This window comes from Brachycentrus maculatus, unplaced genomic scaffold (genome assembly GCF_059751285.1).
Source record: "Brachycentrus maculatus isolate JH-2025_06_01 unplaced genomic scaffold, ASM5975128v1 h1tg000498l, whole genome shotgun sequence".
Lineage (NCBI taxonomy): Eukaryota > Metazoa > Arthropoda > Insecta > Trichoptera > Brachycentridae > Brachycentrus > Brachycentrus maculatus.
In genome coordinates, this window is record NW_028281244.1 from 356174 (window position 1) to 384015 (window position 27842).

Here is a 27842-nt window from a genome sequence, read left to right on the forward strand (position 1 = left end):
GTTCTCCTGAAAAATCAAGTTTTTTGATTTATGACGTTCTTGAAAGGAGTGAGCGATTTGACGTAATTACATTTTTTCTTAAAACACCATTTTTGTACTGAAAAAATAATTGTTGGACAATATATTTTTTTTTTAAAACATGGTTGTTGGATTGAATTCTACTTTCGTTTACATATATATGAAAATATGTGACGCGTTTCATCTTATTAAAACATTATCAAGAGTGTTTGATAATGTCTTAATTGGACAAAATGCGCAGCACGTCGCGTACTGGCTTTGCATATGTTAGAGTTCGCTCTTAATAAACTCAAAAAGTGGTATTATACAAACAAAGTAATACTCTCAACGCATTTATTGTAAAACCATTCTCTCGAATGCGCAAACTCATGCACAACTGTAATCTAGTATATATCGTGGCAATGAAACCAGTAAAAATAATTCTACACTTCATATACACTCCTAACGATAGTGTTACTGAAAAGAAAACAGAAAACAGAAGATGTTTAAGCTTTCTCGTTCTTTTCCAATCTAATCTAATCGATTTATTTATGTATAGTATTTATACTATTCCGCGTACCGTATACTAAACAATCAAATACTCGGACCGAATTGTTCAGGGAAACGTCCGAGAGACTCTGAAATCTAGCAGCGGCATATGCAACACTGCTAATCACGGCCCTACTCAGTCTTCAACATTATAAGTTTTATATCTTGTACCTACTTGACGGTAGATTTACTTAGAAAATTCAAGAACACGTCACGTTTTATTAGGTACATTACGTTACATGAGAGAGAAGAAAGATATAACGCAGAGAGAAGGAGAAAGAGAGTTTTACATTCTGACGCCATGAGAGTAGAGCAAAAGAGAGCGGCGGTAACACGATAAAAAAGGTTGAGTAATATACTATCACGTATGTGCGCATTGTAGATTTTCAAGTCAAACGCTATATATGAACAGCTGAGGTCCCACACGTTGTGTAAGTAGAATTTATTTATTGTATTTTACATTTTATAAACCCGACGAATCAAAAACAAAATTCGGTACAACAATAGATGCAATTTTTTATTGTTATCTCAAAAATATTGAATCACTGATATATATCTCATATTATATCACAAACCATTAATATCAGTATTACCAATTGAAGCACCAATAAATGACAACGAAAATATTGAAAACACAGAATATTTTTACGCAAATTTTGTGTTGTATTTCTTTTAAGATTCTCTCTCCATCTCTCTCTCCTCTCACATTAAATTTCTCTATTTTTTTTGTTCCCCCCGTTGGAATCGAACCCGAAACCTCCAGAACAGTACGGCTTTCCAAATTCAAAACACAGTAAGGGACATTTTTTTTGTAGTAGGTTTTTTTTTGCATTTATGGACTAAGTAGACGCTACTTAGTCCAAAAATACCTTAAAATACCTAAAAGTCCTTACTGTGTTTTAAATTTGGACAGCCGAGTAGCCGAGCGTGCTTAACATTACACTATGCAGGCGGACAATTTTTTTTACTCTAATATTTATTCGATATTACCCTGGACCGGTACCTGAAGCGGAGAGCTGTCCCCATGTTTTAGCGATCGAGATAACACTGCGTTTATATGATGCAGTGCCCTATGCACCATTGGGGTACGAATAAGGGTTTGAAGAATGAAGATAATTTTTTTAGAGTTTCACTTCTTTTACTTGTATGGTGCTGCATGCGCATTTTTTGTATAGAATTTTCGTTACTAGGTACGCGCGTAAGTGGGTATATGACACTTAAATTATTAATCTGTCAATAAATCATATGAGACAGAGCCAATAAATCATCCGCCAAAAAGAATTGAACAACTGTTGAAGAGGCAGAATTAGAATACAAACAAGAAGTAATTTGCTCTCGCATTGAAAATTCTGTACAAAGAGAACTGTTTAAATAAATTGAATCTTTTCTCTGGCACTATCTATATCTGCTGGATATAAGACGCGAGCTGTTCGTGTGCAACCTGATCTTAATGACCCGTTCGCTTACATTGAGTAACCGGATCCCAATTTTGAGTGAATTATGTTCATTAAGGCTGACCCGTTCGCTGTATTCATCGAATAATTGGAACTGTTTTCTAAAAAATATAAATTCACAAATTTGTGTTCGACCAATAGCCACTTATAGGATTGAGGCAAGAGCTGATACTTCTAGAACAAAATCTCGACTTCGAATCTCTGAGATGAAAACTCACCGATTTATAACCATCACAAACACACACATCCCGAGACCGCGTAAGAAACACTGATATCCGGAGCATGTGTAAGACGGAAGATATCGTGAGGTGTCCACAACGAAGGCGATAATGGAATGAACATGTAAACAGAATGTCAGAAGACAGACTTCCACGTATCGCCCTTCAAGGAAACCCTGAAGGACGTAAACCCCAAGCCAGACCACCAAAAAGAGGGAGAGATAACTAGCAGTCAACATCCTAAGAGTGGCAGGCGGAGGCACAAACAGATCCTGAGGATCGATAAAAAGAAGTAGAAGAATTCACAAATTCATTTGTCGATAGCACACCTATTTTCCTCTCGTATTTCAACTTACTTTGAATTTGTATAAAATTTGTTGGTAAAAAAAAACTGACGTTGCGATTTTGATATACTCGTCGTGTTTATTCAAATTCTTAGAAATTCTGTGTTTTCTTTCGAAAAATGCCAAATCCTTTTAACAAAACAATGATATCATGATTTTTTAATACTGATAACGTTTTTTCTGGGATATGGTAACTTGCTTAGTAAGCACAATTACTTTTGAAATATGATCTCTCCACGTTGTATAAAAGATTTAATACTACTTGACATATCTGCTTCCATGTGGAGCATATGGAATCCACAAAATACCTTCAGGCTCTTCAGTCTTCAGATACCAGTCCAGGGTAATACTGAATAAATATTAGGGAGAAAAAAATTCATTTATATTTATTCGACCCCTCCGGGATCGAAACCGGGACCTCCAGTACGGTATATATATATACAATATATATATATATATATATATATATATATATATATATATATATATATATATATATATATATATATATATATATATATATATATATATATATATATATATATATATATAAATGTATATATATGTATATGTATATAATTTTTCAACTGATATTGGATACAAAAATCGATTTGTCACAGCTAACCTAATGACTTAATGGATATTCCGAAACTGGCAGTCGTAAAGTTTTTATGTGATATTACACAAAGTAAACTATGAATGATAAGAAAAGTGATGATCAATAAGTGTTATATTACCATACCACGAAGTTGATAATGCTTTTAAAATACTAAATATACTATTTCATATACATACTTACGAAAACAATCAAGCTGTTGGAGTATACATGTATATCCATTCAAAATATAGATTTTTTTAGTGGGCAGTTACATGCGTTTTGTTCATTTTGTCTCCATTGAGGCAGATCTATCGAGAAATAATAACCATGATTATTTGGATTTATCCCGAAGGACAGAGAGTAATTATAGAAAATCCATTCATCTTCTAAGGAGACGATCGTCCTTTCGCGATAATGGTTTTAGGGGTTGCTTAACCCGTGTCGTCTCGATATTAATTGCGTGAAACAGATTCACCTAACGACAGATGATTAGTATCCGAATAAACTATAATATTTCACGAGAATTGAAGCACGATTTAATTCCAAATAAAATAAAAATAAAAATAAAAAAATATGGATGAGAAATAAAATTATACGTGAGGTCATTAAAATAAAATTATTACGGTTTGATATTTGTACAAAACAAAAATTTTGAAAGAGAGAAAGAAGAAAAAATTATAATTTTTTGTTCTTCTTTCTCTCTCTTAAGATTTTATTTTTGTACAAATTTTTAACCGCAATAATTTTATTTTAATGACCTGATGAGTGAATGATTATTCCGAAACCGGTAGTCATGAATAAATGCTTATAAAAGTGGTATTACAAAAAGTAAACAATGAATGATAAGGAGAGTTTTATTACCATACCACAAAGTTAAAAATGCTTTTAATATACTAAATATATTGTTTGCAAAAACTGATTGGTGTGGCGTTCTTTTCTCAATGTGTACCCCTGCGAGAAATAGCGTGATGGTTAATTACTTAGTGAGTTGGTGCATAGGGCACTGCATCAGATAAATGTTATCTCAATCATATTGTACACTAAGGCAAGGCGCACCGAATAACATATTAATAACTTTTCTTTTTGACTCCTGTCTGCGTCCGAATGGTGCATAGGACACAACATCGGATCAATGGTGTTGACCTGATTTTCAACTAACTGAAGACAGAGTGGCGTGGCGTTCTATTCTCTATGCCTACCCTGCGGGAGAGCTGCGTGATGGTTAGTTAGTTAGTCAGTTGATATGAAACTAGAAGTAATAAAAATATTGTAATACTCGTATTTTCATTTAATAATATAAAAAGATTATGTTCGTAAGCAAAAAAAAGCAAAAAAATAGCTAACGACAAATGGCCAATACATATACTGGTTTCTCTAGTAAAATTCAAAGATTTTTTAAAATGCTTTAATACAAAATCACTGTGTGTGAATAATTAATAAATTCAGTTCAGTAATAAACAAAGCACTGTGCATTCTGGGATGACCTCATATGAAATGCACGAATTATGCACCTAACAAAAATATGTTCAGTATTTAGAGTGGCACATTCTGTTAGTATGTGTCAATTTAGTAAGTTACATGGAATGAGTTATGCAGGAATTTGTGCCCAGCGGAGAGACTATCTCACATATTTTATCGCAAAACCATTAACTCACCACGGCACTGCATTATTCAAATTATTTTTAAACTCTACTCTCTGGTAGATTAGTATAAAACGAAGGCCAATTCTTATTTTATGTATTTTTTAAATGGTATTTAACACATAACTAAAAAAATAATGGATAAGTAACATTCACCATTTCAAAAATAATCCTAAAATTAATTTGAATAACTTATATATACTTATATGGCCATTTTCGTAAAATAGTAACAAATGTAGAAAAAATGAGAGAAAAACTTAACTAGTTACCTATAAAAAAGATTTTATTTATATATATATATATATATATATATATATATATATATATATATATATATATATATATATATATATATATATATATATATATATATATATATATATATATATATATATATATATATATATATATATATATATATATATATATATAGATATATTGTTTAACGATAAATTACCCAAATACTTAAAGAATAAAATAGTTTAAAATAAAAAAAAAATGCATGAACATAGTACTAGAAATAAGGATAAAATAAGAATGCCATTTAAAAAAAAAACAGAGGCGCAAATTGTATAATGTACAAGGGTTTGAACATGTATGATGAGATGCCTGAATGTATGAAGAATGAAAAGAGTTTTAAAATAAAACTCAACTGGTTACCTACTAAAACGATACTAATATATAATTTGCTTATCTTTATATATAAATTTTTAACGATAAATTTCCCAATTTTTTAAGGATAAAAAAGTTTTAAATAAAAAAAATCATGAACATAATACTAGAAATAAGGATAAAATAAGAATGCAAATTTTGAAAAAAAAAGAGTCGCAAAATTGTACAATATATAAGGGTTTGAAAATGTATGATGATATGCCTGAATGTATAAAGAATGGAAAGAGTATTTTAAAATATATATTTTGTTTCCTGTAAGAAGTTGTAAATACATAGTTTGTATTAAGTGTAATAAGCTAACTAAAGAAATAAAATAAAATAAAATAATAAAAAAATTAAAAATAAAATAATCGTCTGTAGACCCTTTCGGGAAAGCGTAACCAACCCAGTTGGTGAAGAAATAGGGTAAAATAGTAGCCTTCTTACATATTTATGAAAATAGTTAAGGTTCATATGTTTTCCTAGTGTTTATTTATCAACCCTTATTTGTTACGTCATTTCTTGTTCTCAGTCTCGGAGTGACTGGGGTCTAACAATACCCCCTCATCCATTACTTGAAGTTTCACAGAAGCGGGGAATTATTTCCGTTTGGGGTGTTCTGCCCTGCCCAGACCACTTGTTACATAGTACACAGACGCTTGATTTATGAAGCTATTCAAGGGTCGTGCGCCAGATGCGAACCTCCTGGATTCCGTGTCTATACTCCTATAAGTTTATGGTCTCCTAATCATTTATATGAACAAATCAAATAACACCATTTTGAGTGTGTCCAAATACGTGTTCACAAATCTGGATTATCTCCATTTATAAGAGTTATTTATCTTATTATTTTTTGAGACCTCAAAAAAAAGATAAATGATTCCTCTAATTGGAGATAATCAAGATTTGTGAACAAGTATTTAGACGCACTCACAGTGTTGTTAGTAAATTATCTGATCAAATTCGATTCTGCAGTATGGAATTATAGGCTAGGGAGGAACTTGAATAAATTGAACAAAGAAGAATTGAAGGACAAATTGAAAATCATTCTCAATTATTCAAAAAAAGATTGCAAAAATAATAATTAAAAAGCCCAGAACTTACCCTTTAACATTAGTATTTGAGGAACTTAATGTACCAACAATTGAAAAAAAAATTAATAAAGCCTCTATGTTACAAACTTTTAAAGAAAAAAACAACTGAAGTGCAAAATTCACGTAACTTTAGAACTTCTAATAATTTAATATTGCACAGATGTAAAACAACAGCAACGTTAAACCATTATACGTACGTAGGTGAAAAAAACTTAAATAAACTTCCGGAAAACTTATAAAAAATTATCAAACTTTAAAAACTAAATTTTAAAAACATAAAAGACTCACCCCTACCTAGACTCCATACCAAGGAATATTTTTATTATTTTTAATTTACTTTGTTTTAAAAAAAAATGTAAAACGAACTCCCTCTCTAAACACAATCATCTACTTTATTAGAGAGGTAGAAACATTATATTTGAAATGTATTGTATATTTACCAACTATTTCGTATTATTTAAATATGTATTTTGTAAAAAAATCTATAATTTTTGTTTTTCCAAAATTATAACCTAAAATGATAAAATGAAAAGGATATTTTCTGGCGTTTCTCATTATAATCCAGGATTAGGACCTCACATATAAATATAATAGTTTCCGCTCACTAAAAAAGCTTCTTCGTCTCACCAATAGATGACACAGTAAATTAAACAGTGCTCTCCTATATTGCAATACATTATGACTTCATCAGTAGCATATCTCTGTCTTATTTCAGAATGGTCACCTGTTGGTGCCTAACGACCCAGAGAAGAAGGATTTCGCCAACTTCGACCAGATGTGGTTCTGCATGGACGTGTTCCCCATGGAAGAGGACAGGCTGAGCGGCAGAGACACAGAGTACCTTCCTCTCATCTGCTTCGAACCAAAGAAAGAAGAGGATAAATTCATTTTTTCTCTCTTCCCGATAGGCAAGTCACGACTTTTTTTATATCTTGGCAACATTTTCTTCTTCGTTTTGTACATCCTAAGGATCTGTTTGTGCCTCCGCTTGTAGCTCTTGGGATGTTGACTGGCTGTCTTTCCACCTTTTGGCAACTATGTATAACATTAAAAAAGTGATTTGTTGATGAATGTTGAGAAATCCAAAGTCATGATTTTCGAAAGAGATGAATAAAGATCTGTGTGTAACATAGGACTATGTAGAGTAAATAGAGAAACTTTGGAACAGGTAGACGATTTTTTATATTTAAGGAAGTATGTTTTCTAGGAATGGAAAGATTGGTAAAGACATAGGAAGGATATAAAGGAGAGTGAATCCTTGGAACAGAGTGAATGGTGCACTGAAATTAGTTATAGTACCTAAATAAAAACTTATCAGCGATAGCTCAACTGGCAGTACACAATGGAGTCCTGGTTCTAACCCTAATGTATGGAAGCGAATCATGGAATTGGTAAAAGGAGGATAAAACTAGTCTGAATGATGTTAAAATACGATCTCTCAGAAGAACGTGCGTCAAAACCAAGTATGACAAATGCTCGAATGGTGTTATCACGAATGAATGCAAGGTTGTGAGATAAAAATTATCGATAAAATAAAGAAAGTCGGGTAGAGATGGTTCGGGTATTTGAATCGAATAAGTGAAGAAAGAACAGTGAAACAAATTTAGGAGGCGAATGTAATTATAAATAGGAGCAGAAGAAGACCGAGGAACTAAGCATGAAATATAATGTTAAATACTCGGGCGTAGTCAGGTTAGGAGTCGGAATAATCAGCGAATACGTATGAGGAGATGCATAAATGTGGACGGGACAAAGATTGTTTGTTTGTTTTGACAAAAAATGGAGGCGGCGTGATGGTTAGTTAGTTAGTTAGGTAAAATTTCTTAGTCTTTTCTGGAATATTATGCTTTGTTTGCCTCCTTGGTGCTGTTTCAAATTTGGACTTACCTATTATCGTTGCAAATTTTGTTAAGCTCAACGATACTGGGTTGCGTTTACATTGATTTTAAGCACACGAGATTCAGAGCGACAGGAATTGACCAAATAAATTATACTTTTAACTAGATGAGAGTACAATACAGGGAGATTATTGACCTAAATATATTTTTTTATTACAAGGTGATGTATTAACCGAATTTCTGAATACCAGTATAACACATTTTAAATTAACCCGTTTTAAAAAAATATGAAAACCAAAAAGCGAGACATGAAATTCCAAACTGGAAATTTGATACTTTAATTATTTCCTCATATAACGAGAGTAAAATTCCGTGTCTTTTCATACGAGACCATTATAAAATTCAAATGGCCAACTGGGAACATTCAACAATAAATTACGTATATTTTTAAGCTACCCGGTTATTTTAAAAATACTCCACGGTCGGCTGTTTCGACGATTTATTTTATAAAGGGTAGAATAATCATATCGCTCACTCCTTTCAAGAACGTCATAAATCAAAAAACTTGATTTTTCAGGAGAACGTTTTTAAAGTTCAAACATAAAATACAATGTATTAAAAATAAATATCAAGCCACTTATTTAACTTTTTACTGTGCAGCAGATCTTTTTAGGTAAAACCTGAATATTTTTTCTCCATTTGAAAAATATTTAGTATATTAAAAAAAATAATTAAACAATACCTTTTCTTCAAAATGCAAAAATAACACTTTCTGCCCTGTAGCGGGTAAATATTAAGTTAAAAATATGCCGCTTTTGCTGGGATATAGTACATTTTCTGGGCATTACGAAAACATGCACAACTCAAAATTGACGATTTTTGATTTATGACGTTCTTGAAAGGAGTGAGCGATATTATATTTTTACGAGGTTTATGTTATTAGAGTTATTTTATTTTTAGAAAACGTCGTTTTTCTTAAGTAGTGTAAAATAAAATATGTATCTGTATATCTTCTTCTTCCTGGCTCCATACCAACTAATCATCTATCATTAGACTATCGGGGACAGCTCTCCTCGTCCTCAGGCTGTCGGTCCTTCTATCAAATACATCGTCACCAAGGCCATGCCTTCGAATCACATTTTCTTCCTGCTGCATCCTTGAATTCTTTGGTCTTCCTCTAAATGTCTTTCGAGGAAGTTCCATGGCGATTGCTCGGTTCACAAAATCCATGTCGCATTATATGACAGATGTATATGTGCACTTTTGTTTAATCATTTTCGTTTCTCGGTTGTAATTTTGATAGATGTTGAAGTGGTTTGAGTAACGGTAGTGTAATAAGGTGAGAATTAGTGAAGTATATATCTATATAGGCAAAAGATGATATCCGATGTTCATAAAATTTTGTGTGGGCTTTTAAAAGCATAATTTGGTATCCTCCATGCAGTCAAAATGTGCTCCCTCAGACGATTGTGTAGCAAAACGATATAAGTATATGATAGATGCTTGAATGAAATAATGCAAAGCTGAGATAACCATTATCGATAACATTAAGAAAGTTTGGACATGCGGAACAAATGAGTAAGTACAAAAAAAAAATATATAAAAACAAATTATTAGGCTAATGCAGTTGGAAAAAGGACCAGATGAAGTCAGAGGAAAACTTGGCATGTTGAGGTATGTCAAATACTTGAAAGCGGCCGGATCAGGAGTCGAAATAATCGGCGGGTATGTATGACGAGATTCATGAATTTGGGAGAGGCGAAGAATGTTTGAAAAGACAGAGTGGTAGGCGTTCTATTTTATCTGTCTACCCTCGAAAGGAAGCAGCGTGATGGTTAGTTAGATTGTTAGGTATTGCTGCTGTTCCGGATAAATTGTCACATATTTTTTCTCCATACAACTGTGGCTCATTGCTGATATACTAAAGTCAGTTTCTACCTAAATGGAAATTGACTACATCTACTCGACCTCTTTTTAATTGGGAGAATTCCCTGTTTTTTATGAATCTAAAATAACAACGTTACCACGCATCCGTAAATAATAATTTTCATTTTGCGCATTTTTCAAGATATTATTGTACGAACCCTTTTTTCTCCTCAGTTAATGTTCCAGAAATTCTGTTTCGTTTCAAAATACCTCTCAACTCACGCGTAGACCTTTGTCTAACAATTGTTTGTTATAGTGTTTATATTTTGCGAGAGATAAAGGCTTTTGTGTGATTTATGTATATGTGAATACCCACAAACTATGTGGTTGTATTTTAATTAAATAAAAAAGTGCATAAGGCACTATGTATATACATATATATAAATTTATATTTATATGAATATATTTATTTATTTTTATATATTTATACATATATATATATATATATATATATATATATATATATATATATATATATATATATATATATATATATATATATATATATATATATATATATATATATATATATATATATATATATATATATATATATATATATATATATATATATATATATATATATATATATATATATATATATATATATATATATATATATATATATATATATATATATATATATATATATATATATATATATATATATATATATATATATATATATATATATATATATATATATATATATATATATATGTGTATATGTATATATATATGTGGTGTTGTCCTCAATAGTTTGTGCTTTCCGCAATCGTAAGAAGCAGGCCTGGGTGTCATATATTATGGCCTATCCATTTGGCCCGCTGATTCAATTCAATTCAATTTATTCAATAAAAAATAATATATACATAACAAACAATATTCTAGGCGTATATATTAAAAGTAAGCAATAAGACTTAAAGGTGTAGAAGAATCCCACTTCGGAAAACTCCTTCGGACACATGGAACAGATCAATATCCAATGTGATATTGTTCAACATAGCGGTAGCTCTTCCTACAGGCATAACCATCGGCAGGTTGGTCCTGCGTATATGTCCTGATGTGGTACTTTATTAAGTAAGCATCTAGACTCCCTAGCCCTTAATACCTCGTTGTTCCCTACATGTTCCGACCAATGAATCCCCCAACATGCGCCAGTAGCACCACATTTCAAAGGCCTCCAGCCATATGTGTAATATAATATATATTATACGTATTATTTTTTTCCGGATTATTTCATATACTAGGAAACGCCTGGAAAATGCCCAAATTTGTGTCAAAAAATTGATCAAACTTGTCATATTATAAATATTAATTATTACGTAATATGCTGTAATAAACAGCGCACTTCAAACTTCAGATAACTGTATTTCTAAGTTTAGTTCCGTATAAATTCTCTAGTGGTTTGTTTATGTATAGGTACGACTATGAACGTATACAACTCGAAAACCCATTTCATGCACTGGAGACAAAACTTAATACAACCTTATCCAAACTTACCCACCTAAGGGATAACAATTCAATAACAGTAAATTCAGTTCAATTGACAGTGATTTTCTTTCAATACATTAAATTTTGAAAGGAGAAAAATAATTACCGACAGAAGAATTATTGCGGAGCTTTTGAAACGGAGCTTTCAAATGAAGATTTATTGCTTCAGTGCAAAGCTTTGTACGCTCCAAGGCGGTAAACTTTATGTGACCTTTCGAACTAGATAATTGATGTCAAAATATCACGTTAGCTGTATTATACAAAAAAATCTGGCTTATTATTACTTTTATTTCTGCATTTAAAATGGAACAAAAGTTTTTTTTTAATAGTTAAATTTATTTTTTCAAAAAACTTATTTTTTCAATGCAAAAACGATGTCTTAAGAAAATTTCAATTATGTAAGATTTACCCTGGATTAAGAGAAAATTAAGTTGCGAGATAACTAATAGACTAATAGACTTTAAAGTAACTGATAACGTATACTTTTAATAGCGTTTTTTTTTCAGGGATGATAATCTCCATTCCGTTTCTGCTGGCCACATTCCTGGTTTACGCCATCATTCCCGAATTGAGAAACCTTCACGGGAAGGCTCTCATGAGCTACGTCACGGGCCTCATGGTGGCCTACTCCTTCCTGGCTGCCATACAGATCAAGACCTCCAAGGGGGCTAACAACCTTTCCATGGAGATGTGCTTGTTCATGGGTAAGTACTCCCCTATCCTTTTTCCCTTCGATGTAATTTTTTTTTGTTACCCTTCAACGGTATAATTGATAGAATCTAGTTTTTCATTGGTTTAAACTTCCTTTTTAACGTTTCAAAACTCCAAAAAAAAATTATAATTTCACTTCAAGTCCACTTTCAAAGTTATTCCCATTGTGATTCATTTGTCTTCTTTCTCTCTTTCCAAATTTTATTTGTGTTCAAATGTCATACCGTAATAATTTTATTTAAATGACCTGATGATGGAATGAATATTCCGAAACCAGTAGTCACGAATTAGTGTTTATCAAACGGGATTACATAAAGTAAACGATAAATGATAAAGAGAGCGATTCAAAACTCCACTACCCAATAAAAAAATAACATTTTTGGTGTCCTGTTTTCGTGGTTAAAGTCGTCTCCCAGTATATAAAATAATCCAGTAAGGATCTTGAATACATCTAAATAAAAGAGTCTTTGCCACAAAAAAGCTTCTCAAACCAACCAAAGATGACTCCATGAACTCAAACATAAAGCGTCATAATATTTACGATATGCAGTTGTTCCAAAAATTTTAGTAGTGTGGTTATTAATCATGGATAGAATGGTGAATATTACACGTGTGTAAAGTGATCACTTAACCAGCCAATAAAAGGTCGTAAGCCCTGTAAATATCCAGATATCTATATTATTCTTCATCTATGCTGAGATGTCAAAATGTTAAAATGATTCCTAAGTAGAGAAACCTAGATTTGTAAACATGGGTTCGGACACACAAAATGTTGTTGATAAAGACCTAGTTGAAATATTTCACTGACCTTGTGATTTCATCATAGCAAGGTTTTTATCGTTATCGTAAATTTCACATTCGTTAGCGACAAAATACGCCTAGAACAATAAAAGCTTAATTAAAAGAATTTGCTGAGCTACTCGAATGAGCATTTTCCCCTAGCAAATAGTCTAGCTCTTTTATACCTATTCTCCATACATATTCCCTACAACTGGTGAGACTCGTAAAAGTTTTTATTTTATACGATAAGCGCTCTTCTCCACCGAAAGCTAAAGGTGAAAGCCATGAATGTATAATTGCAGTGCTTCCTAGATAACAAATTCGAAACTGTACTGAAAGCCTCATTTGGCTACTTCATTGGCGAGTCACACCATGCATGTACTAAAAACAACCCTTATTTTTTTTTATTAAATATTGTCTAATTTATTAATAGTGTTTCATGAATTTATTATTAAAGCAACAAAAAACAGTTTGTTAACCTTTAAAATAAAAATAAAACATAAATAAATTGTATCAGACCACTTTTCAAAAATGGTATTTACGAGTGGTTGAGTTTTATATTTAAATCATGGTATTTCACAAAGTTAATGCGAAATCCATAAATAATATAACCGTACACATTTCATTAAAAAAACATACCTTTTAAATATTTTAATTTTACTTGGTAAATACCACTATATATTAAAATATATTTTGATAAATAAATATAAATTCACTTTGTGAACGATGAATGATAAGAAGAATGTTTTGTTATATTACCAACAAAATTAACAATGCTTTTAAAATACAAAATAAAGTATGAAATACATAGATGTTATCATAAACTAACTGCCGAATCAAAAGGTAGGTACGGGGTAAACAATCGTTAATTCAAAACGTCAAATGCTAAAAAAAAATCGCAAAAAAAACGAAAAAATCTTTGTTGCCTTTGTTACACTAAAAAAAGTATCTTTATTTAAACCATACTCGTATAACACTTTTTTTTAAACAGTTGTGGTACTTAAATAGACCTTTCTTAAATTTGATATTTATAAAATAACAATGTTCCTATGCAAGTACGTACTCAACTTCATTAAAAATAATTATAGTTAAAAGTGTTCACCGGTAACACTTGATGCCGTGTTGGCAGGGCAAACTAAAACTTTTATATAATATAGAAAGCATTGGCACGGGCTTAGTACACGCGCATATATCAGGACTTAACTTTTATTCAGATTCGAATGGGAATGTTTTCCTTTCTTTAGTTTACGCGGCAGATAAAACCTTCTTCGAATTTCTGAAAATTTTCGCAGAGCGTCAACATTATGTTTTATTATGTACACTTTTTGTTTAAAAGTTCATCAATTGAAATAAATATTTACGTTATCACTCATTAGAACATACATACATTTAGAAATGCTGTTAATCAGAGAAATTATAAAATATATTCGAGTATGTTTTTTATTTTCTACCTGTTGACTCGCTGTTGCTTCGCTGTGTATCATGAGTTTAAACATAATTTACGCAAATAAAATATGAAAAATTTAATAAACATATGGAATTTTAAGGGAAAAAGTCCTGGCAATCTTTAACACCACTCTTCAATTTCAATTTTAAAAAAAAGTACAGTGCAAGAATGCCTTGAAAAAACATCTCTCCTTCAAACTCCATTATCCCGGAAAATGTTTATATGACTTCTACTAGTAGAATGCGTTCTACTAGTATGACCTCGATAAATACCCACACAAAATAATCATACATTTGTTTTTAATGAAATATTTATTTATCAAACACATTTCACAAAATACATACATATATAATTTCTACGAAGCAATATCTTCCAACCAGTCAATAACAGACAAGTGATTCTAAAATTAGTAGGCAGATAGTGCTTGTACAGTTAAAAAAAAAAACTTTGTGTAACAGCAGTATAAAGGATGAAATAATTACATAATGTAGATTTAGGTAACTATAAACTGATGAAAACAAGGAAGGCAAAAGGAGTAAGATCACGTAAGGGATTCAGGGAAAGATAAACAGGAAACAAGGAAAGATTGATCTTATGAACAGTTAGGATTCCAAATGCTTCAGGCGTTTCTTGAAGGTCTTCAGAGATAGTTATTTTTGTGAAGAGGTAATTGAATCTGAATACGAATAATCAATTTTAGCAGTTAATTAAAACAAAATAACCAGCAAAGCTTCTATTTTAGAAGATTGTCTGCAGGTAGGATAGTAAGGATAGGGAAGGTAAATGTAAAAAATACATCACAAACACCCAGACCAATTGAAAATAAATATTAATTGAATTCATTTTGCAATTGGCGGGAACCGAACCCGCGACGCCAGTTTCGCAGTCGAGCGTCTACCCAACTACGCCTGTCTAAACGTCGTTAGATCGACACTGAGCAATCAATCCAATAATACTGATCATTGAACTTGATCTATGCGTCAAATTCTTGCATGCATAATATATAAACATGTACACACTCAAAACATTTTGTACAAACGTGTGTAGTGTGCAGACATGATCGCATCATTATTTTCAATCAATTAATAGTCTATAATGCTACATCAATATACATATGTTAAAATAATGTATAACTAACCTGATATGGCAACCACCTTATTTGTCTTAATATAATATATTTACATGCATATTTGTTAATCTGTAATGTAGTACTATTGTGGTATTCTAATTGGTCAGTGGCGTGCGCTCCATATAGACACATAATCAGTGCCTACGACACTTTAATGGAAAAAAACATGCGAAACAATGACAGTGAAGGAAATAAGGATTTAACGAAATACTCATTATTAGAGTTTTTTACTTGAATAAAGGCAGTCGTCTGTTGTACATTTTTTTATATTAATTTTATGTTATTTATTTAACCATATTGCATACATAAGTCACATATTGTATATAATATTCCCGATGAGTAATTTCCATTACTCATTTTGGGACATGGGATTAAGGTAAACAAGACTGAAAAGCAGATAAGAAAGTAACAAGTAAGAAAACACAGGGCAAATTGTAAAAAAATAACGTAATCAATTTACTTATTTTATCATACACATTTTTTTCAAACCCTTATCCGCACCCCAATGGTGCATAGGGCACTGCATCATATAAACGCACTGTTACCATGGTCATTAACACATGAAGGAAATGTGATCACCCCTCCGCTTTAAGTACCAGTCCAAGGTAATATTGAATAAATATTGGAGTGAAAAAATCCCTGATATTTATTTGAGCCCCCCTTCCGGATTCCGAGGCATCCAGAACGGTAGCCTAGCGTGCCGACCATTACACTTCAGAGGCGGACAAGTCTCATGCATATAATTAAACAAATTTACAATAATGTATTCTCCCTGGGTTTTTCTTAAACGAGACCACATTTTACAATTATTGTTTTAGAGTGTACTCTTAAATAAATAGTAAAGTAAATACACAAAGTCAGTACGCGACGTTGTCCGCGCACATTTTTTTTAGAATTTATTAAGAATTTGACAAAAAAAATAAACTCATTTCTAACTTCAATATATTGCGGTGAAACAGTGATTCACACAACGTTACGACGATATTTCTAGAGTGTAAAAACATACACCGATAAGGTGTAATAAATCCGTCTGGTATGTTTGTACAATGAACGACAAACTACAATGAAATAACAAGTTGGCCTTCATTAGTTTTATGACCAAAACTGCAACACGTTGACCACACACTCGTAGCACGCATTCCGGAACGAACACCTTAGACAAAGTATAACAAGTTTTCAATATTAATATTATTTATTATATCAGACACTGGATTATTCACCCTTCGGAAGAGATGTCAATATTATAGGTATCTCAACTTCATACGATACATTTATCATTCCTCTTTATATGAAAGAAGATGGAAGTCTGGAAGTCTGAGCATCCCGGGGCTTACGACCTGGCATTTGCCTGGCTTAATCGATCACTTTACACACTTGTGTAACGTTCACCATTCTGCCCATTATTAAACATCCATATTTCATTAATTCTTGAAACCTATATATGTATATGTAATGGTCTCAGAACCTGATCTAAAAAAATTATTACATACTTCAATATGCTACAAAAATGTTAGTATGTAACCACTCACTGAGAATTTAGTCTACTGGTTTCGCGAAGTACCCGTCTCTTCGTCAGGACAATTACTACACTAGCATGCAAACAATACTACACTTATATTATGAATATTTTTGATAATTATTATTACAAATTATATATCATACACTGGATTATGCACCCTTCGGATGATATGTCAATATTATAAGTATCTTAACTTGTTATGAAACATATATCATTCCTCTTTATATGAAAAAAAAATAGAAGTCTGAGTATCCCGGGGCTTACAACCTGGCATTTCGCTGGCTTAGTGATCACTTTACACACTTGTGTAACGTTCACCATTCTGCCCATTATTGAAAATCCATATTTCATTAATTCTTGAAACCTTTATACAAGCAATGGTCTCAGGGCCTTTCACATGCCGGTATGATTTTCGATACGTTTTGAAATATGGCTGATTGTAGAAAGTGATCACTTAAGCCAGCCAAATGCCAGGTCGTAAGCCCTGGCAAGCTGGGACCTTCATCTTATTTCATATAAAGAGGAATGAGAGATGTTTTACGTCAAGTTTAGATACCTATAATATAATCAGTTCTATCTAGAAATTATGATGATGAAAAATAATATACAACATTCTAATAATGCAAAAATCGTTAAATTATGAAGGATCACTAAAAATATCCCTTTATGAATCTCTGGAATGCTGATATCCGCCAAATTATTATCCGGGAATTTTTCATGTATGATCAATTTAATGGGTTAATATTCTCAAATCTTTCTATGCAAAAAGATTTTACGACTTTTCTACTAAACGATAGTTAAAGAGTGCTTTTAAAATTCCTGATGTAAAATTTCTCGCTTTTAATCTGCACTTTTCACTTATATACAGTTAAAACTCTGCATCATTTTTAAAACGCAATAAAAATAGGATTTTAATAAAAACTATGCCTTCCATTGTCATCATTTGCATACGTTTGCTATTATTCATTTATCACTTTTATCGACTGATTTTTAACATAACCAAATTCTTTCAAGCGCATCCATGTTATTTTCGATATTCATTTAATACCAGCTGTTATTTGTTATTTTCCTTGCTTTATGGCTGTCAGTATTCGACGTATTGAGGTAATCATTTTTTGCTTATTTATCGAAACCACACCACTTTTTTTTTTGAAACTCATCCTTAGGTAACTCAAACATGAAGCGACATGAGATTGATAATATGTGTTATGTGTTATACATAATATGTGTGAGGTCCAAAAATTTTATTAATGTGGTTGTCAATCATGGGTGAATGTTACACGTTTATAAAATGATCACTTTACCAGCCTAAGACAGGTCATAAGCCCTGTAAATACCCAGGCTACCATATTATTCTTCATATATCGCTCACTCCTTTCAACAGTCATAAATAAAAAAAACTTGATTTTTCAGGAGAACGTTTTTAAAGTTAAAAAATATAATACAATGTATTAAAAATAAATATCAAGTCACTTATTGAACTTTTTATTGTGCAACAAATCTTTTTAAGTAGAACCTGAAGATTTTTTCTCCATTTAAAAAATATGTAGTAGATTTTTAAAAAAAAATTAAACAATACCTTTTCTTCAAAATGCAAGAACAACACTTTCTGCCCTGTAGCGGGTAAATATTTAGTTAAAAATATGCTTCTTTTGCTGGGATAAAGTATATTTTTTGGGCATTCCGAAAACATGCACAACTGAAAATTGACGATTTTTGATTTATGACGTTCTTGAAAGGAGTGAGCGATATGTAAATATGTCAAAAATATAGATAATCACACTACTATTACAGCAACAATTAATGTTAAAATGTATTTTTTCTGAATTAGGAAGTCAACCTTTTTTTTAAATTAACATAAACTTCTCAAAACTCTTATTACAATAAATGTTATATTGGGTTTTTTTATTTATGTAAATTTAAAAAAAAAACGGGATTTTCGTCGGAATTTAGTTCGATCCCAATGGGTTAAAATAAGACGAAAAGAATTCTGCTAACGACTCTTCTTTAGATTATTAATTAACTTCATCCAAAAAGGCGTAAATTCGATAACGATTATTGCCCATCTCTAATGGACAGTGTGTAATGGTATTTATAAGTAAAAGCGCCCTTAAGCGTTAATCATCCGTTTTTCTCTGATCGTTAGGGAATTTTCTAGAGTTTTATGTCTTTGGAGATAGCAGCTAACTCCAGCAGGGTTAATCACGAGGGTAGGGGTAATAAAATAGCCAAACAGGACAATTTAGGGTTAATGGGATTGCGTCTTGTCTTTGTGTCACCAAAATAAGGGTGACTTTCCCAGCAGAAAAATGTACCCACCACAAATAAATTACAAAAAGTAGAAATATTGACATTTTTCATACAGGATTTTGTCTTCTAAATATTGGAGCTGGTGGTCAGACTTTTGTAGGATTAACACGACGACCATAAATGGGATAATACATCTATGTTTAGTTATTTTGTAAAAATTGAACATATCGATTTATAGTTTAATAATAAGTTTTTCATAATTTATAATTAAATAATATTATTTTATTTACTTGACATTGGCAAAAGCAATATATTCTATATGCAACGTCATTATTAATATATATTTTTTTTAAATACATCTATGGTTGGATTTGGAAAGCTTTTATTTAACAAATATCTTTTTATTTGGATGAATGCAAAATCTGAACCCTGGATTATCTTTAGACACTGAAAAACGCCTGAAAACATGATTATCATTTTTAACGCAGCTTATAATTTGACCAGTTATTTTTATTCACAACATTGAGTGTGTCCAAACACTTGTTCGCGAATCTGGGTTTCTTCAATTAAGGAGTTATTTGTGTCACCTACTTTTAAAATCCACCAGATCTATGTAAGTCGATTTTACAAAAAATGCAAAATTTTCCGAGTAACATTCATGTTTCAAAGATTTGTCGATCATTAGATGAAATGTTATGAAATAGAGAATTTTCCCATTTTCTTGAAAAAAAAATCATGAGACACAAACCGATAATGACGTCATCTTAATTTTTGACCTATCCTCGCTCTCTACAATCTCTCTAATTGGCCGATATGGGTCAGAAGGCAAGTTTCATGAATATAGCGGAATATGAAATACAACGCTGTTTTGAAGTAATTTTTAGCAGGGTTTTCAAGTATATACATATTTTTAACAATAAAACTCACAATTGGCTTCCCGATATTTATTTCAAAATCTTTGGATATGGCGGATTTTGAAAGTAGGCGTCACATTTATACTTTTTTGACATCTCTACATAGATGTATCCACTATATGCTTTGAAGTTTGGTCAAAGTGCTCTACCCACGTTTTGTCCATGATAACATATCAATCGAAAAAGTCCTGCTTATTTTGCTGGTAGAAAATATTTGAAGAACACCCATCTTACAGAAATGGTTCCTCTTAAATATTTTTATTTCCTAATTGGACCACTATCTAACCTGCCACGATTAATAATACTGATGACGTCTGGATACAATATCTTTGCATACACATGGACCTCTAGTGCCTTGTGTATAATTGATATTAATAGTTTACAGTAACATAACGGCCAAATAGTTTATTTAAATGTTTATATAAAACAGGTGGTCATTCTTCAAATCTATTTTCAGTAGAACGAAGGGTCCAAGAGCTTTTAAATCTTAATACTCGAACAGCATAATGTGTGTGTTTTATAAACATGTCTTTGTTATTTATACATTCGATAGTATTTCTGACATTAAGATAATATATGCGATGATAACATGATTTCTTTTTTGAAACGTTGAAATGATTGCCAGAATGAAATGAACATAATTAGGTACTTTAACTATTATATATTATATATTTTAATTATTCTCCAAACGTCATATGTTATACAAAATCGCTAATTCAAATCCAAATCTACTTGCAGACAGATTTTGTGCAAATAAAAAAACATAGTTATGTTTATAAATATATTTGTGTGTACATGTGCATGTGTATGTATATGTACATTAATAAATATTTTATGTAATGGAGTTGGCAAAAGAAGAATGAAGTAGACTGAATGCATTTGAAATACGATCTCTCAGATAAATGTGAGGCAAAACGATGTATGAAAGATGTTCAAATGGCGAAATAAGGAAATAATGCAAGGTTAGGTAAACATTGTCGATAAAATTATGAAAAATGTGTTGAGATGGTTTGGACATGAAGAGTAAATGAGTGAGGAATGAATGGTTTAACAAATATGTGAGGTGAATATAAGATAGTTAGAAATAAAAGCACAGGAAGACCGAGATAAATTGGCGCTATCGAGTAATTCAAATATTTGAAAGTGGTCGACTCAAGAGTCTGAATCATCGGCTGGTATGTATGAAGTATGAATGTGGAAGAGGCGAAGAATGTTTGCAAAAACAGAGTAGCGTGGCGTTCTACGCTCTCCACCTCACCTCTGTGGTGAGGCAGCGCGATGGTTACTTAGTTCATCTCAACTCTTAATTGAACCATTTAAGTGAAAGAGAAGAATAATTTAATATCGTTTCTCAAAACCCCAGTAATTAAGTTTTATCGTTTTTACGAGAAAACTTCGGATTAGCAACAGCTGTCGTGTTTTATGCCCTCTGTCAAATTCAGTATTAAATTTTGTTAATATATATATTTACTTAAAATAACGGTGAAACAGATGTTTCCTTTAAATTGTGTAATATATTTTAAGATAATAATAATTTGATCTTTGACATGATATCTAGCATATTCTACAACCACCATAAACACCACAGTTACCTAAAAGTGACATGTTTTAGTACATCTACTGATATATAGGTTTTTCACTTCAAGTTGGATATTTTACATGACAAATTGGACACCTTATAAATGAAAATGAACGTTAACCAAATAAAATTGGACCTGTTACAAATAAAATTGGATATTATACTGTATTATTTTTTTTTTAAGTTAGACTTTTTAAACATCTATACTTATTATATATTTATATTTCATAAGTCCTCTATACTATGGTACGTAGAGAACCTGATCATATTGTGAACCAGGCAATCGCCATGGATCATCCTCAAAAGACATCTAGAGGAAGATTAAAGAATTCATGGATGCTGCAGAAAGATAACACGATTCGAAGGCATGGCCTAAGTGATGTCAATGATAGAAGGACCTACAACCTGAGGATGAGAAGAGCTGACCCCAGCAGTCTATAATGACGATAAGTTGAGATGGAACCATGGAGAAAATAAAGATTAATAGAAAAAGAAAATATAAAAATTATTAATTTTATCGCTATTTAACCTTTATTAATAAACCATATTATAATATAACCAGATAATTGTCTAAAATTTAAACTTACATTTGGCTCTTAGTCACCCTTTATGACATGAACTACTCGTAAATTATAATGAATGACTTCTTATTTTAGTTGAAAAGTTTATTTTTTTTGTGTTGCTACCACATTCCAGTAAACATTTATATAATGATCCAAGGTTAAAATACAATTTACATTATAATGTATACTAAATTGTTTATTTGCAAATGCACACGTCGAAAAATTCTAATAAATTACTTTATAAGTGTGTAATAAACAAAAATTATTTTAAATTTTATAAGTAAATCACTTTCTTGAAGAACATAGTTAATGTGTAAGTATATTCTGTATAAGTTGTTAACGAATATGAATTGTTTCTTCGTACTTGCTCATATTTTTTTGAGTCCTGATTAAGTTCAGTGAAAATATAATGCAAAATAAAAAGCTTTAACATTTGTTATTTCGTGTTATTTACTAATTTGGTTTTAACTTTGTAGAATATAATGACGGTTTAAATATAAAAATAAAACACTTTGTTCTCAAAACTAGTCGTGTTTACGTTAAGAAATTCAAAAATGGTATTATACAAGTTTTGTATAAGTGATGAAGATAATTTGAACATCGATTCTATGTGGGGAAAATAAATACTCATTAAATTTAATTTCTATGTAGTCAACTTTCTGGCAATACTCGACAGTTAGTTTCACTATGCCAAGGTCATTAAAAATTGAAATCACAAGTTGATTTAAAGTTATATACTCGTACACTACGTATGTACTTTTGTCCGCCTCCGTAGTGTAATGGTCAGCACGCTCGGCTACCGTTCTGGAGGTCCCGGGTTCGATTCCCAAGGGGGGTAAAATAAATATAAGTGATTTTTTCACTCTATTATTTATTCAATATTACCATGGACTGGTACCTGAAGCGGAGGGCACCTTTCCTTAATGTGTAAACGATCAAGATAACACTGCATTTATATGACACAGTGCCCTATGCACCATTGGGGTGCGGATAAGGGTTTTATTATTATTACACTACGTATCAAATCGGTAACTTCTGTAGTACGATTCTGTTTTTTTTGTTGTTTGATTTGATTTCATTACTTGGTTTGGCAGTTACTTTGTGGTAAAACTCGTCCATTTTTAATTTATAGTTCACTTAATATTTCTTAAAATCCACAGTGACACGTTTTTCGATTAATTCCGCATCATTTTCAATAACCGAAACCGTTTGAAAATAATGCGGAATGCATCGATATCCGTTTCATTATAGATTTGAGGAAAAGGTAGTATTTTAGTGAAATTTAAATGAAAAATTAGATTTTTCATTAAATTATTATTTTCTTCTGACCTTTAACCTTACATAGCAGTCCAAGTAAAAGAAACTGAGTTTAATCGATGCAGTATAAACTTGATCGTGAATAACTTTAATTTTTTTTAATGTGTTTTGTATCTAGTAATTTTAAACCTAATAAAAGTATCATCTTTGTTTCAGCTTTCACCATTTACTTCTTCTTCATGGTCTCTTTCTTTTGGCTCAACGTCATGTGCTTCGATATTTGGTGGACTTTTAGGTGAGTTTTATTTATCCTCTGATATTTTTCAACACGAACATAATTCACTGTTACTTTTAATATTCGTACAATACATCGCTACCCATGAATCGGGTGATGTATTTGCGTTCGTGACCAAGATGGGGTGAAAATATTTATTATTGCGTGTGAGAGAAAATACGGAGTTCCGTGTTCAATTAAATTAATTTATAAAGTGCGATTGCCAAAAATAATTTCAGTAAAATTTGAATCTAGCGTAATATTGGAAACTTTGACGAAAATTGCATTGTTGCGTTTACATGTATTTCAAGCTACGAGATTGAACGATAATTTACAAAACAATTTTTCCCCCGTATTGGACCGGTTAGCACGTTTAGCTATAGTGCTGGAGGTTTTAGGTTCAATTGCCATTTAAAAAAAAAACTATGAAAAAGTAACCATCACGCCGCTTCTCCCGCAGGTGTAGGCAGAGAGAATCGAACGCCACACTACTCTGTCTTTGCAAACATTCTTCGCCTCTTCTACATTCATGCATCTCCTCATTTATATTATTAGATTTTATGTTTACTCTCAAAATACTCAAAATCAATCCTTAATATTGTTATGATAGTTTTGTGATAATTTATTTACTTCTATTATTAGACCTTTTTCGATCCCTGTCCAATATTTGATGAAAAAACACATTTGTATTGTCTCAATACATCCAACATTTACAGGCACCACAAAATATGAATAATGACAGATCTATAGTTGTTTCATAGGTCATGGATGCGTTGGAATAATTTTCATCACGTTAAACGTAATTCAATAATACAAGCAGTAATATGTTAACGTGGTGCATTTTTAACATTAACATTAAAAGTTTTTTACTGACATTTCTTGCTGGAACTGCATTTTATATAATAAAAAAACAGCCATATAATTTTTCCCACATTTCTCTTATTTGACCAGTGATCAGATTTCGTCGTTACCGACACCGTCAGACTGCTGGTGTCGGTAACGTTCAAAACTGGTCACTGGTCAAATAAAATAAAATTGGTAAAAACTATATAGTTGTTGTTTTATTTTATAATACAGAGAACATACATTTACAATTCACAAAAAAATACGGAATTCCACATAAATGTTGTGAATATATGTATATGAAAGTGTTCGAGTAAACTAATTAAAGTAGAATCTGAACATTTCTTTCCCATTTATAACGTCTTGTATTCAGAAAACTAATTTACGGGTATCCTTCAAAACAAGAAATAAACTACAAAACAAACTTGAATCGGTTGAAATCTTACACAAGTATTTTTTATGTAACTTATTTTAAGTTTAAACCCCTTTAATTACTCAAGAATTTAAATATTACTACATTTTTTAGTCTGGGTATTTAGTAGGCTTATGACCTGTCACAGACTGGTTAAGTGATCACTTTTCATCCGTGCAACATTTACCAATTTACCCATGATTGACAACCACACTACTCAATTTTTTAAACTCCTACAAATATCATTAATCTCATGACAATATACATATGCGTTCACAAGAGCCATCTCTGTTGAATTTTTTTTTTTATTAAGCAGAAACCCTTTTATAGGGATGTATACAAGATCCAAAACCGATTATTTTTACATAACGGGAAACGTCTGAAAACACAGATTCAAATCATTGAGGCGCCAAAAAAATATTAAAAATAACTCCTAAATGGAGAAAACCCAGATTTGTGAACAAGTACTTGGACACACTCAAAATGTTGTGTTGTTAATTGGATCGAACTGATTTCTTAATATTTGGACTATCGTATTTTTAGATTCTCAGGATATAATTGCGAGGAACAAACATTTGCTAGTATATAAACGCTAGTTCGACGGATAAATTATATTCACATTGATCGATATATTATTCTGTTTCTCGGCCATTTCTTTGAGAGCCTCTACACAACAAACTCTCGACTTTTTTATTGCTTGCTAGAAAAAAACCACATGTCGGTCGATTTGGCAGCAGATGGTACACTTTGGACTCACGTTACTCCATGCACATGAAACTTGTGATTGAAAAAAGGCGTAAAAGTTCGGTTTATTGTGACTTTCGACCTTTACTTTGACGTATGAACGTCGATCAGGGTACTTACGTACTCGTAGTATATAAATCATTCGTTTCTTTGAGAAAAAAAACGACCAATGATTCCAACTCTATACTTTTTATTAAAAAAAATACAATTCAAATTTTACAGTTACAATAAAACTATATTAAATAAAACTCAATCATTGTTTTTAATCACTTTTATTTTTGATACATTTTCCAACCATAATTTTTTATTTCGATAAGAACTATCTCATCTTCAGACACACACATAAAATACCAAACTTTAAACTGGAATATTAAAAAAAAAACAAAACAAAAACAAACAAACAAAGTTTGAATTTCATTATATAAAGTTTTGTAAAATGTACCACAAAGTATGTATCTGCAAAAAAAATATACAAAAAAGTTTAAATTCTACAGGTTACATACATTTAACAAAAATATATTTTCCTTGCATATTAATGATACTTTGCCTCTATTACCAACTACAATCGCCTTATAAATTGATTTAACTATTCTTTGTTCGCTCATTCGATTCACATGCCCAAACCATCTCGACACACTTTGGTTAATTTCATCGATAATGCTTATCTCATCCTTGCATTTTTTCCTTATTACCTATTGAACATCTATCATACATCGTTTTGTCACACCGAGAGATTGCATTTCGACTGCATTCAGTCTACTTTCATTCTTCTTTTGGCCAGTGAATGTTTCGTTTCCATACATTTGGGTTGGAACCAGAAGTTCATTGTGCATTGGCAGTTTACTTTATCTAAAAAGAAAATCATCTAAGATCTACCCAAAATTCTGATCAATGTTTCGATTCAAATTTTTAGAGTTTTCATCACCTTTTCCATATCTTTTAGTAACCAGATAAATAAAAAAATTAAAACACTCTCCTTATTATCTTTTATAAACACTCATTAGTGACTACCGATTTTGTAAAATCATTCCATCATCAGGTCATTAAAATAAAATTATTATGATTTGACATTTGTATAAAAATAAAAATTTGAAAGAGAAAGAAGACAAAATTTCTACAATTTCATAAAAGTGGTATTACACAATATGAACAATTGATGATGATAAGGAGAGTGTTTTATTACTAAACCACAAAGTTATCAATGCTTTTAATATACAACATATCAAATTTGTTACTTCCAACTGTCGGGTATGTATGAGGATATGCATAAATGTGAAAGAGACGAATGGTTTGCAAAAACATAGTGGTACGGCGTTCTGGCGCTCTATCATTTCTGCCTACCTCTTCGGGAAGCATCGCGATGGTTAGGTAGTTGGTTATGACAGAGATAAATATTTAAGCTTGTAATTCTGTGATCTGTGCCAGAGATGATGTTATTATGATTAAAAAACTTTACTCGTTTCTTCTTTGAAATATTATCACCAGATTCATTCTACCGAGACGTTTTTATTTCCTTTTAAATTTGTTTTGAAAATGATACTTTTCTTTCATCAACAAAAAGGTACAATAATTCCAAACGAGGTTTGTTTATGTATGTGTAACTTAAAACGTCAGCCG

At 31.2% G+C, this 27842-nt stretch overlaps 1 protein-coding gene across 1 annotated transcript in view; it reads left to right on the forward strand.

The window, feature by feature from the left end:
- LOC148301940 (G protein-coupled receptor Mth2-like) overlaps positions 1 to 27842 on the forward strand; it is a 94605-nt gene that overhangs the window by 3765 nt on the left and 62998 nt on the right. The window contains exons 2-4 of the mRNA XM_088272443.1: positions 7261 to 7453; positions 12310 to 12507; positions 24169 to 24247. Of these exons, the coding sequence (XP_088128569.1) occupies positions 7261 to 7453; positions 12310 to 12507; positions 24169 to 24247 (470 nt within the window). The remainder of the gene's footprint in view (positions 1 to 7260; positions 7454 to 12309; positions 12508 to 24168; positions 24248 to 27842) is intronic.